The sequence below is a fragment of the Tachysurus fulvidraco genome, chromosome 20 (genome assembly GCF_022655615.1).
Source record: "Tachysurus fulvidraco isolate hzauxx_2018 chromosome 20, HZAU_PFXX_2.0, whole genome shotgun sequence".
In the NCBI taxonomy this organism is placed as follows: Eukaryota; Metazoa; Chordata; class Actinopteri; order Siluriformes; family Bagridae; genus Tachysurus; species Tachysurus fulvidraco.
Genome location: NC_062537.1, coordinates 4303871 through 4317857, shown reverse-complemented (window position 1 = coordinate 4317857; position 13987 = coordinate 4303871). Strand labels below are relative to the sequence as shown.

General features: G+C 37.4%; 1 protein-coding gene across 2 annotated transcripts; it reads left to right on the top strand.

Annotated features, from left to right (window-relative positions):
- The first annotated feature begins 7350 nt into the window (after window positions 1-7350).
- On the top strand, window positions 7351-13852 carry LOC113638471 (ankyrin repeat and LEM domain-containing protein 2). 2 transcript variants are annotated; one of them, XM_027139709.2, is made up of 13 exons: window positions 7351-7520; window positions 8033-8383; window positions 8485-8664; window positions 9492-9679; window positions 9766-9954; window positions 10037-10159; window positions 10478-10541; window positions 10641-10822; window positions 10898-11004; window positions 11114-11295; window positions 12090-12585; window positions 12926-13057; window positions 13142-13852. In XM_027139709.2, the coding sequence occupies exons 2-13, from the start codon at window positions 8044-8046 to the stop codon at window positions 13299-13301; spliced, it is 2343 nt and encodes a 780-aa protein (XP_026995510.2). In that variant the 5' UTR covers window positions 7351-7520; window positions 8033-8043; the 3' UTR covers window positions 13302-13852. The 2 variants fall into 2 exon arrangements, with proteins under 2 accessions (XP_026995510.2, XP_026995509.2); XM_027139708.2 differs by having other exon boundaries at window positions 9489-9679.
- Window positions 13853-13987: the final 135 nt, after the last annotated feature.

Here is a 13987-nt window from a genome sequence, read left to right as displayed (position 1 = left end):
TTGGCTTTCATAGGTGTAATGAAAAGGATATTGTGTTTGTCTTATTCTTTATGGTTTTAGTACGATTCCAATACATTATTGTTTGCCACAAAGAAGATATAGCAGACTTGTTTTTTTTTTTTTTTCATTCACAGTTGGTAAAAGAACCTTTGGACCATACATGCAACTTAATATAATATCGACCTCTACTCAAGTAGTTTTCTCGTAGATTAATTTAAAGTTTACTTGAGCCATTTCCCAGAAAGCTTCCTTTACTTTTACTTATATAAGTATAACTGTGCATTAGGGCTAGGTGTCTACCGTGCGAAGCTCTCAGAGGTTATGCAGCATCCTGCAGTGCTTCATTTAATTACAACAGCGTAATCAATGACTTGGAAAAATGTAAATCAATACGTTTTAGACCTACTGGCTTTTTCCTTTTGCTTCAAAGAAAACAGTATAGTGACATTTTGTAGCAGTTACACCCAAACATTTTGCATTTAAAGGAACACAATTTACAGCTTGTGTTTAAAGTTCACATTCTTCAAGCTTTGGTAGTGTATTGCTGTTAAATCTAATGGTTAAACCTCATGAGAGCTAACAGCACCAAAGGCAACACAGCAGGGACGTCCTGGCTTCTGTTGCAGATGACTGATTTCATTCTGTCATGCTGTTCCCAAAACTCGAACCCAACTGTCAAAAACAAACCAAACATAAGCCCTGTTTTTGTTTTTTATTTTTTTTGTTTTGTTTTGTTTTGGGTTTTTTCTATTATAATTTCATTGTACACAGAATTTGATCATCCTTCATCATAGCTGCACTACAAATAAAAAATAAAAAAAAACAGAGCTTAGTTTAATCTAAATGCTTAGGATGCTAGTGGCATCCTGTCTGTTTGATTTCTAAAAAAAAAGTCTTTTATCTATGGTTCATATTTTTTACACAATTTTACCTTTTTTTCTGAAAAAAGCTAAACAGGACACATACTGTAAGAAATGAATAGAGTGTTTTATTATAGGTCTGTTTGATTCTCAAATGATTTGTCTTGTCCAAATTTTTCAAAGAAACAGCTGTGTGTAGTAAGAGGTGGTAGATTCATCTATGCACATATAAGCAGATAAGCAGATCGACTCCACTGAGAAATATTCAAACACGCAGCTTTAATTAAATGTGAAGCAGGGAATACATTCTCTGTGCATGAAATCATTGTGTAGACACAGAGGAGAGAGAATCCCTCTTATTAGCATTACTGGATCATCTGAATTTCTTATCCAAGACTAATTATGAGCGAGTGATGCGGTCTTTATATTCATATGAAAAAAATCTTTCAATTTATTCAATCCATCTGAAAGTAACACAATGTGGATTGCATGTGAGGAAAGTCATTTAATTCCCCCCACACTTCCCTCCTTCACTTCGTTTGATGTTACATTAGAAAATAATGACTTTCTCCATGAAGAATGCCTTTGATATTGCAATTAATGAGAACCAGCAGGGGAAGGAGTCAGCATTTGAACTTCAGACCCAAGAGCAGCTATTCATCTGCATTACTTTGCCTATGTTTTAATTTAGATGGAATTAACATTTTCAAACGCACACACCTGGCCCTTTGATGCAAATAGATTCCGGTGAAGTGAAATAACATCATCATCACCGCCGAAAGAAATTTAGTCTTTGATTTAAACGCCATGAGAATGCTGTGTATTAAGGCTAAGGTCTAAAATGACATTTTGAGAGAAATCTGAAACTGGGATACATTTGCTAGCTGTTATGACAGCTCATGTTATTAAGAGAGGGGAAAACATAACATTTCTCACATATATTTCCATACAACATACATACTATACTATGTAGCCCAAGGATAGGATGAATATGTCCTCGGTACAACCCAGAACACACCCTGGAGGTTATGTGCAGCTAATCAGAATTTTCAATTCAACTTTCAATTTAAAAAATCCTAAATTAGTTTGGAATGGTGGAAGTGAAACATTGTTTTAGATCCGTTATGACTCACAGGATTAAACTACTCTAAAAAGTCAGACTGCCGTCCTTCTTTAACTTCAGTGTGCTTGGCAAATATTAGCCAGTGACTGTAGACATACTGTGAAATAAATTGTTGACCTTTTTACTTTTAGTTGGAGCCTCAATTTTGCTACACCCTCATTTCAAAAGGATTTTATAGTGGCCAGGTGTGATTATGGGTGTGTGTCAGTTCGGGGTGGATATTGAGGAGGGGGCTTCCTGATACATACACACACACACACACGCACACACACACACACACACACACTTGTGCCTAGGGGCAATAACAGGACATTCTGCAGTCAGTGATTTTGATGGTGAATTTTTCAGCTTTCAGTCTGTGTATTAAAATAAATTTAGCTCAGTACGATTGACTTCTTCAGGTGCTTTGTGTTGTTGGATTGGAAATTCTATTATATGTCAAAATACATGAAATTTAAAGAGGACCATGAGGTTTGGTCAGAAATCAGTAATAAAAAAAATTTCAATCTTCTGTGCAATCCGTCTCACAAATACCAACATAAATAAGTATTAGGATTTCTGAATTGTGTGAAACATACTGTTCAAATGGTTATCTAATGATTTGCATGCAGAGTGCTTTTCTAGCTTAAACATCCAGCTAAATAAATATACAAAGTTTGCACATTTAGGAAATTTGCTCTGCTCGCCCTACACCAACACCCAACCTATCATGCTTTTCTGCCGAATGAGCACAAATCCCCACAGCCATATTGCCAAAATCTATTGGAAAGCCTTCCCTGTACAGGGAGAATTTCAGTGGAGGTTATTACAGTAGCAACTCAAGGGCTAACTCCATGATTCCTGCATCCAATGTATGTTCAGTACTTATACTCAGGCTTCCATACACACACACGCACATATATAAAACAGTTTTTTATTGATTATTGAATTCACTGTTGTTATGGTATGAAACATACTGTCACTTTTTTCTATTAATAGACTGAATTTGCTATTATTAGACTTATTTTGCACTAAAACAAACCACAGAGCCAAAACTGTAAAGCCTTTAAACATGCATACTTACATAGAGATGCCATATTTCAATTGCTGTTTGGAAAAATGAATTGCAGCCCTTGGGTTCATCTACTTGTGCATATGTATTTATTTCAGCCATGATAGATTTTTTTTTTTTTGCATAATTGCATTGCATAATTGATCTCCACCACTAAACATCATTAAAAATAAAATTAATAAATAAAACAGAAAACATTAACTATGCTTTTTTTCAGAAAGATCAATTCTGTTCCATTTTACTTGCTTTTCTTGGTGAACACACCTGTGCATTGTGTGTGAAATTCCCCAGCCAAATGATTGCAAAAGATTGATGACTGCCTTGAAATCAGTGCTTTCTGTTTGCTGCTATGATTGAGCACGAACTGAATGCCATCCTAAAGCACGCGCTCGGCCTATACGTATATTTGGATGTCAGTGGATTTTTGGGGCTCACGAGGCTTTCCAGCACAATTATATCGTATAAACAGGCACTTCTGAAGGCTTATAAATCTTCATCATGCGGACAGCCGGTGAAATATGTGACTGTCCCCGGTGCGTAAATTAACGCGCTCCAGCAGCCCGGCCAATAAAGAAAAGCGCGCGGCGGGCGGATGGCCGTCGACGCGCTCGCGGCACCTCATAAATCACGTGACGGAGAGGATGAGGCGGGCGAGCGGCGGTCAGCGGCGGCCAGCTGGCGCCTTCAGCCACCAGGCCTGTGGGTCAACCTGCAAACAACCCAAATTTAGCTATGGAGAGCTTTTCACACCCTGGTAGTCAACCACATTAATGGTGTGGTTAGATTTAATTAAAAAAATATATACTAAACCAAAATAAGGCATCTAGAGATGTTCCATCTCCACTTAGACTCCATATGGTCTTTAAGGACAACAATCTCATCATCATTAAAACATTTATCAGACTGTATATTTATAATCACACCCTCCAGTGTTAACCATATGAGGATGAGGTTCCCCTTTGAGTCCTTTGGTTCCTCTCAAGGTTCCTTCCTTTACCATTCAAGGGTTTTTTCCTCCCCACAGTCACCTGAGTCACCTCAGACTTGTTCATTGGGGATAAATACAAACGCATTTAAATAAATCTATTATTAATCTTGAATTTTTCTATATATCTTTATATTATCCTTTATTAGAACCTTTTTGGGGGGCACAGAGGCTTAGTGGTTAGCACGTTTGCCTCACACCTCCAGGGTTGGGGGTTCGATTCCCACCTCCGCCTTGTGTGTGTGGAGTTTGCATGTTCTTCTCGTGCCTCGGGGGTTTGCTCCGAGTACTCCAGTTTCCTCCTCCGGTCCAAAGACATGCATGGTAGGTTGATTGGCATCTCTGGAAAATTGTCCGTAGTGTGTGAGTGTGTGAGTGAATAAGAGTGTGTGTGTCCTGCGATGGGTTGGCACACCGTCCAGGGTGTATCCTGCCTCAATGCCCGATGACGCCTGAGATAGGCACAGGCTCGGATAAGCGGTAGAAAATGAATGAATGTATAATAACCTTTTTTTTCTATGTTTATGTTCTGTAAAGCTGCTTTGAGACAATGTCAATTGTAAAAAAGTGCAATACAAATAAATTGGAATTGAATTAAATTGAATTGAATATGCTTCTTTACTGGCTCCATAATGTGGCTAAGAATAATGGAAACTTATGATCACTAGATACCAAATCACCCAAAGGACACAGGCATTACTTCTAGGCTCAAAATTCTGCCATGCACTCCACTTTAGTTCATTTTCAGAAAGACTACTTACTTTGCAAGCCATGTAAACATTTTTTCCCTGAGGAAGCAAATCATGGCCTCGATGACTAGCTACATCTACAACAGTTCCAGTAGTCTGTGTGTGTGTGTGTGTGTGTGTGTGTGTGTGTGTGTGTGTGTGTGTGTGTGTGTGTGTGTGTGTGTGTGTGTGTGTGTGTGTGTGTTTTAAAGGAACTTATAGAACTTAAGGAACTTAATCATGGAAATGAATCTGTGTATCTGTATAATACTGTGAGGTTTTTCCACCATATCCAAAAGCTGCAGTTTTGACACTAATAAGACACTATTATGCTTGTCATTTATAATCTAAATAAAACTCTTTTCTAATTTTGTATATTTTAAATAGCCTTAAATTAAACCTTTAAATGGTTTTTAGAGAACTTTATGTACAGCAGATCATTACTGCCACCTGCTGTCGCAGTGCTGCTGAGATTTTGTACATACATTTCAAGGCTTCACCACAAAAAACAATCATGTTTAAGAACCTTTGCAATATCCTACTTAATAATCTGAGATGAAGTTTTGTTAGATGACCATTTACAGGGTTTAGAGGTCAAATTAACTTAATGGAGGTCTCCAAAAAATTTATCAATGGCCCTAAATGTTACTGCACACACCAGTAAATAATTATTATTTGCCAAATAGAGCTTTTTAGCCCAATATTTATTATTTTATATATTATGTTTATTACTACATAAAATATAGCAAGAATGATAGTCATAGATTACCTATGCACTGCTGATTCCCAGCGAACAGGAAGCCAGCCAGGAAGTGATAAGACTGAAAAATTATAGTTCTAGGTTCAATTCATATTTACTGTCATTGTATTTAATGCAAAATTCTTTAGAAACTATATTTGAGAAATATAACAGTTAATTTACAAGCCTCATCAAATGGCCTACATACAACTACATACAGAATATTCACTCTCCTTGTAATGCAAGTGGCGACTATAGTGAAACATAGATGCTGCATGTGGTAGTCAACAAGGGCATGTTAAATGGGTAAGGGTAAAGGAAATCCTTATTTATATAGAAAGGGAAGTGATTGTCATTTGTAATATTTCCTATGTGCCTTGTAGTGGATTTTATTTCACTTTACTTATAGTGTGCTTGTAGTTATACAAAATTATTATGATATAGAAGCCTTATGCTGTTATATTGACTATTTACAAATCTATTATAGTTACACATAACCAAATAAGAAAACTCTTTATCAAAGTGGGTTTTCTCTTGTTTAATCCTTCCTCCTAAATACATGCCGGTAGGCAGACTGGATCCTCTACAATTGTCCCCCTGTGTGAGTGTGTGTTCATGGTGTCCTGCCCTCCGGTGTTCCTGGAATACATTCTGCTCTGTAACCTAGATAATATGATGAGGAATGAATGAATGAATGAATGAATAAATATCACTTTATCTGTAAATAAAAAAGCAGTGTTTCCAATGTGTTGTTCATGTGACAGAACAAATATCATATAACATTAAGCATAATATATTTTTCATTTAGTGAATATTTAGTACATTTCACTACTCCATCCACCCACATCAAGTCAAGTCAAGTCAAGTCAAGTCAAGAAGCTTTTATTGTCATTTCAACCATATATAGCAGTTGAAATACACAGTGAAATGAGACGTTTCTCCAGGACCAGGGTGCTACGTAAAACAAAGACAGAGCTAAAGACTTAAGTATGTAGTCCTAGATACATAAAGTGCATCTGTACAACCTGGTGCAAACAGAGCAATACAAGAGAAAAAGACAGTGCAGGACAAAAGACAGTGCAAAGAAAAAATACAAGACATTACACAAAAGACAATACACAAAAGACAATAAACAAAACAAAAAAAAACGTGCTGTATGTCATTGTCCAATCAATATTGCATGTGAAGAAATACTGGAATGAACACAGTATTATAGCAGCAATTACCTGAGATATTGTAAAATATTTTCGTAAACAGCAATCGACTGAAATGTGAGACAGTGTGCAAAACAGCATGTAAACAGTTTGATGGATGTATATTGGAAAAGTGTGTAATTGGTGTAGGTCTGTGCAGTCCATATAGTTAATGAATGTGTGTTTTATGCTCAGAATGGTATTATGGAGTCTGATTGAGAAGAGTAAGGGGGGAAATGACTCTCTATCACATATAAAGATGGCACTTTTTGCGAATAGGACACTTACTATAGAGCTATAGTGCATGGCCACCTGTACCACTGTGTACCTGCTGCTGCCTCTCCATCTCATTGCTTACAGCATATTCACTCAGTCTGGTCACTGCATTATGCATTTCATTATGCATGTATTATTTATTTCCATTAAATAAAGTAATAAGTAAAGAGAGATGATTGTTAAATTGACGTGTTTGCGTTTTTGTGTCCAAATTTTGCTAGTTAAACGAACAGGGTGATAATCTGTGGTGTATGTACATTTGTTTCTCATTGCACGTGCGTGTAAAATAAATACTTATAAATACTCAAAAGCAAGTTTTCACACTTATCACGAGTATCAAGTGCGCACGTGTAGGTGCTCCTCTGCGCAGGTCTTCTGAGCATGCGCAGTAGTGTGTAAACACAAAGGCGCTCCCTAGCTGAAAAAAAAATGACAGGACAGGCGTGAAGTCATGAGTAATGGAACAAACATTATTTTTTGTTTTTACGACAACGTCACCATGCGACTTCATTTCAGATAACTAAAGTGTACGTGGTTCACACGTCTGTAACCGTCCAACACTGTGGTACGTTTTTAACTCGTTTGTTTACAACTTTTGCCTGACTTCTGCATGCTAATTGTACATGCTAATTGTACATGCTAATTGTACATGCTAATTGTACATGCTAACTGTACATGCTAACCGCACATGCTACCATGCTAACCACACATGCTAACCACACATGCTAACCACACATGCTAACTCCAAAACAAACCATGTGAATGCTTCCTAAAACTGTATAACAGGTGAACAGTTCAAAAGATGTTTTAATAACATTTTATGAAAACTTCTGGAATATAACAATAGTTTAATAATAGTTTAAGAAACACAGACTGGCAATTTTAGAGGGATTTCGATATGAACCAAACGTTTTAGAAGATTTAGACTCCTTATGTTGTTTCAAGAATTTGTCTAAATGACGTCTTTATTGTCTAAATGACGTCCCAGTGCTTGTCCTGCTTATTGTTGGCTTCTTGTTCATCATCCACTAATCATATGTTGTGTAATAATATGACTTTTCCTTTAATGTTCCTTAGGTTTGAATATAATGGACACAGTCTTGAGCAGGCTGGCAACCCTGAACCCAGATGAGCTGCGAGAGGAGATCACAAGGGCAGGATTGAAATGTGGACCCATAACTACGACGACAAGGGGTGTTTTTGAGAAGAAGCTTGCCCGAGCTCTTTTAGGGGATCAGCCTGGAGAATGCAGTAGGTCAGAGGTCGATGTTGGTGATCCCAATATCTCTTTGGACAAGAATCAGTCTCCACCAGCAAGTTCAGATGTGCTGAGGTCGGATGAAGACGCTACCCATCCGGCGTCTTCTGAATCTCCCTCTTTATTTTATGGGGTTTTGCCTCCTCTAGACGATTTGCTGCATAACAATGGTGTGTACTCAAGAGACCGTATTGAAGCATACCTATTTTTACACATGTAATATAGAGAATGTTATGATATGCAAGCAGGATTCTATTGTTTTTCTTAACAGGTGTCATCCACGTTTATGACAACAAGCAGAAAGCACTAAAAGCAGTCATGGCGATGAAAGGTTCGAGATTTAAAGCTTTTTATAACAGAAACGATGCTGAAAACTTTGCCAAGGGTTTGTGTGATGGTGCCGTGACACCCAGCAAGAATTCATCAGACAAACACCATGCTATATTTACAGGTGGGTTCATTCCTCAGACACATCCTGAATACTGCAACAGGCAGGGTAAATAGAGGTCTGAAAAAAATAATGTAAATAACTATATACTTAATATTATTATGGAAAACTTGCTGACTAATAATACAAAAAGAATTAGTCTAGGAATTAGAAGGACATCACTAGGTTTTACTTATTGTTGGAAAATACATTAAAATTTTTATTAGGTGCCAAAAGCCTGACTAACTTGTGTTGTTTGCAACTAATTATATCTGTCATGTGATGAGAAACTAATTTGGTAGGGTGAAAAAAATAGATAATTTTTTCATTTGCCTGTCTATGCTTTACTCAAACAAAAATACTTCTGTTTTTTGTTTTTTTTATTTGTTTATTTTTTTCAACTCCAGTTGAAAATATTGGCAGTAGACAGGAGAATCTATTTGCATAATGCTTAACAGACCCATTAATATAGCTTCCAAAAACTTTGATATATATTTGCCAAGGAAAGATGCTCATTATTTTATTGGTATCAATTTTTGTTCCTTATTATTAGACAGACAACACCATGAAATGGCAAAGTAGCTAAAAATTTTGTTACTTGGTAGTGTGCAAGATTTAATTGTCAAAATATTACATAGACAAGAGACAGATGAAAACAACTAAAAAAAAAGTACAATAGGGTGCAAATTCTTCTTAAGAATATGAATACATTATCATCTGTTTTTGCCTTTAATGAATAAAAGCAGCTCTGGTTAGCGTGGTCTCATTTGTGGATTGCTTCAAATGCCTTCTAGCTTTTGTTTATCAATAGCAAACTCAGCCTTGCTGTGTAACATCCATTTAATTAGCAGAGAAACTGCCAACTCTGGAAACAGCCTATTTGGAAAAGGCTAATGAATTCAGAAGTCCACGCATACAAGAGCTGACAACGAAACTTAGAAGAGCTGTGGAGAAAGGAGACGAAGAGGCTTTTAAAAAGCTTGTTTGGGAAAACCCAAGATATCTTATTGGATCTGGAGACAACCCAACTATTGTGCAGGTAGAGGGTAGTGTTTTAAAAACCCACACCACTTTTATACAGGTTGTGTAATGGTCTTACAGATGTAATAATGTACCTTTTTGTAGGAAGGCTGCAGATACAACGTCCTGCATGTAGCAGCAAAAGAGAACCAAGCAGAGATGACAGGCGTAATATTGGAGACACTACAAAATCCAGAGTTCATGCGTCTCATGTATCCTGATGATCAGGAAGACATGCTCTGGAAACGAATCAGCTACATCGTGGACCTGTACCTCAACACACCTGATAAAGGAGTTAGTACTCTACAGATATTGTGTTTTCTTTCTGAATGAATTCTGGAGTTATCAGGCTTTGTTTATGGTGGTGTTTTTACAGAGCAACGAAACACCGCTTCACTTTGCTTGTAAATTTGGATGCCCAGACGTAGTGAACGTTCTCTGTTCACATCCAGACATTGATAAGAACTGCAGGAACAAGTATGGACAGATGCCATTTAGTGTAAGTAAAGAATAATTTTTTTGTGTTTAAATACAATTTAAATGTCAACTTAAAAATCCAAGTTTAAATACATCTGTCATATTCATAGAGATTAACATATATATATATGACTTGTCCATATTCACACACATCACTGCAGCATATAATTTTTGGCTATTTTTATCTCAAGGACAGTCGTAAGAAAGCATTTGACCACATGTCGTACTGCGCATGATCATGCATGTGTCAAATAAAATTTGAGGTTATAGTTGAGAGAAAATTTTGTGAGAGCTTTGTGTCTTTTCTGCTGTCTGACACTATATTGTTTTACTTTAACAGGTTATCTGTGAAAGGAAAAACAAGAATAAAGAAACTAAAGAAAAGATTCAAGAATATTTGGAGGGTAAGTTTGGAAGTGGTGCTAAGCTTATATTATAATATGTTAAAGAAAACAAACAAACGAAAAAAAAAAACATTTACTGATTATTATTCTTTGTCCCAGATCGTTTTTTCGTTCCCTTACTGAGAGCCACAGATAACACTCTTAACCCAGTGATCGGTGCACCCTGGGCCCCTGGCGCCTCTAAATATCGGGATGTGTCAATAATCCCTGGTCTGATGGAGGATCCTAAAAACCCACTGATGACTATCAGGGCATTTGTAGGCCCTCTGAATTTATCAAAGGTTACTTCAGCCCTACACAGCCTACTTCTTGCTTCTGGTCTGTTTGGAGTTGTCTAACCGAGCTCCTTTGTGCAGGCAGAAGAGTTTCACAAGCTGTGGAAAACACCACCTCGTGATCGAGCAAAATACTTTCATCATATTTTAAAATCCGATCCTGATCGAGGAGCAGAGAGAGTCGGACGGTAGGAACGTCGTGTTTAAAATATACATTATAGAGAAACCGTTATTTAAGGGAAAACTCCACACTGACACACATGTGTATGTTGAACGCTTTGTCATTTTTGTTGCCAGGGAATTAGCACATGAGATGGGGTACCCCTGGGCTGAATACTGGGACTTCCTGAATTGTTTCACTGACCTCTCCACAGAGGACGGATTGAGCATGTTGGAGGATTACTTGATCAGATGCATCCAGCAGAAGAATGATACAGAGAACAGCACTTTACATTTGAAAAGTCCTGGTTCGCCTGCTGGTGAGAGACGGATTCACTTCTGTTCTGGTGTCACGCGTTAGATGCCGTTTTCGAGTGGTTTGTTTAGGATGTAACTCTACGCATCTCTCGGAACATTTTGGATTTGTAAAACTGTACGTGACCAAAATGCTGACAGTAAAAGGCACTCTATTGAAGCTTAAGTAAATTGGTCTGAATGCAAGGTCACACAACTATTTGTAAAATCTTAAAGAGAGGTTGAACTTGGAGGTCAGCGAGGGAGCAGCTGTTTATAGCCAACACAGGTTAAGTGATAAGAAAAATTAAAATGTCGTTCAGTGAAATGAGTCAAAAATATTTTGCTTTGGTAAATTGCTCTGGGATAAAACGAATAACAGTTTAGGACATATTTTGGAAACCAATATTCACCCAATCTGTACCAGATACAAGAACTTCACATTCAATCAATCCATCACTGATCAGTTCCTTTAACAGCATGTCTCGCTATCTCTCAGTATTATCTCTCATTATAAGGAACAATTATTGTCCAAATTATTTTTCTTTTATTATTCTTATTTTTCCTTTTATCTTTCTTTTCATTTTTAATGTTCCTTCTTCCCACAATTCCATTGTTTTTCGTTCCTTTTTTCTTTTTTGTTCTTTTCTTTGTTCTGTCCCTTATTTTGCCCATCGCATTTCTTTTTTTTAGTTCGTTCCTTTCTTTTCTTTCTGTTCTTTTTTTTTTAAATATATTTTTCAGATTTTTATGCAATCAGTTTAAATTGTTTTCAGGTTAATATATTTACCATAGACATGTATATATTTTTTTAAAACAGCTTATAAAAAGCCATCTAATATCAACACACTGCTCGATGATCATCTGCCTCCTGGGACGGCAGCATGTCGAGACAACTGGACTGAAGGACAGAGGTTTCCGGTGTGTGACCTCAGGAATGAATTTGAGAAGGTTGCCTTGGACCGGTTTTCTGGTGCTGAGGATACGGCAGATTCGGGATTAGGTTGTCTCACTGCGTCTGGTTCTGACGGATCTGACGGAAGCTCTATAGGAGCATGGGATTGGACAGAGAGCGAGGAGGACGACTCCAGCTCAGAGGAGTACCACACAGCTGACGAGGACACTGACATCATTTGCCAGACCGACAGCAGTGGAGGAACGTGTACACCAGCACATGAGTGTCTGGACCACACCAGTCGCTGGAGCTGTGAGGAGGAAGATCTGTGCAGTTCTGTGTCTTCCTGCTCCTCTTACAAATCCACACACAGTACACCTGAACACCTCGAGGAGTTTCAGTCACAGGTTTTTCTTGCCGAGTGAGTTTTTGATTCATACGTCTAATCTGTGTAGTGTTCTGAAAAAACAAAAAAACACGAAATAAAAAAAAGAAACTTAAAATTTTTTAAAAATATATAACAACTAAATTCCTTTACTTTTTCTGGTCCTATATTTAAGTTGTATTGGTGTGTTTTTAGTTTGTTTGTTTGTTTGTTTGTTTACTTATTTATCCTACTTTAAAATGTAAATGAATTCTGTAATCTTTAAGTAACACGAGTGAGCGTGCGAGTGAGAATGCGACTGTGTGTGCGTATTTTAAACACTTGTAAGGGAACATCAGAGAACTTACTACAAAATTGTTTTTGTTGTTTTGTTCAGTGAATCTCCCAGTAAGCTGGACAGCGAGGTGTTGTTAGCAGTGACCCAAACTGACCTGGACCAGCAGCGTTTTCCCCTCATTAACAGATGGAGGAACATCATTTGCTCTTATCCTGAATCTCAGAGGCACCGGTATGTAAAGTCAGTAGAATTTATTTTCCTTTGTGCAATCATCTTTGTTAAACCATAGAGTTTAATCCTGGTTTTGCCGCCTAGATGGCCGAGCGTTACGGTGACGATGAGACACACAGGGAATCAGATGTCCACTCCTCGAAGAGTTACACACAGCTGGCTAACGGGCTCGCCCAGCTTCCTCAGCATAAACAAGTTGATCCTTGCTTCATGTGTGTATAGCGGCTCACCAAACAAACACTAAACATGCATTTAACGCGCACTTTCTGCTTTGCTTATGCAAGACGTATCCAGTTATTTAATCACTGGTTTAAATCTTCTTGAAGTATTTGTTTAGTTCAATTAAGATATTTTTGTCCCCATTACCTTTGAACGTGGTCTTGGCAATTCCCACTCACCTCTCCTGTGGCACCTGAGATCTACCATCCAGATCCGTTGGTAGCTCAGCTGATTAAATACACACACTATCGGGTTATCTGTCTGTCTTTCGTAACCTGTACCTATTTAATAATAATTTTTCGAGTAGGTTCTCAACTATGGCAGGTTATTCAAAGCCCCATGCATAACTCAAGAAGTTTCTTTGCTGAAATGTTTGTATTGCAGAGTTCATGTGTTACACTTTATTTGGTGTTTTTGTATTTAATGAATAATTCACGCCGCATTGCCCGACTGTTCACTGTGTATCATAAATAATATATTGGCTTGAGGAATTGCACTACAATTTTTCTACTTTGTCAATATTTGCCAAAGAGAGTAAGCATTATATTAAATGAAAAATAAACTGATTACACAGGCTTCCTTTGTCACAAGTTATGTATTTTCATGTCTTTTACAGTACAGAGCTTTATCCAGATTGTAGGCATCACTATTACAGATCAAACATTGAGTTCAGCACATTTAGCTGAAGAAATACTTTTATATGCTCATGAC

Excerpts from the sequence above, each read along its gene's own strand:
- LOC113638471 (XM_027139708.2), top strand. The coding sequence starts at position 8,044 with ATGGACACAGTCTTGAGCAGGCTGGCAACCCTGAACCCAGATGAGCTG. Across the intron at positions 10,160-10,477 it reads ATGGACAGATGCCATTTAGT|GTTATCTGTGAAAGGAAAAA; the intron begins GTAAGTAAAGAA and ends TTACTTTAACAG. Across the intron at positions 12,586-12,925 it reads TCACAGGTTTTTCTTGCCGA|TGAATCTCCCAGTAAGCTGG; the intron begins GTGAGTTTTTGA and ends TGTTTTGTTCAG.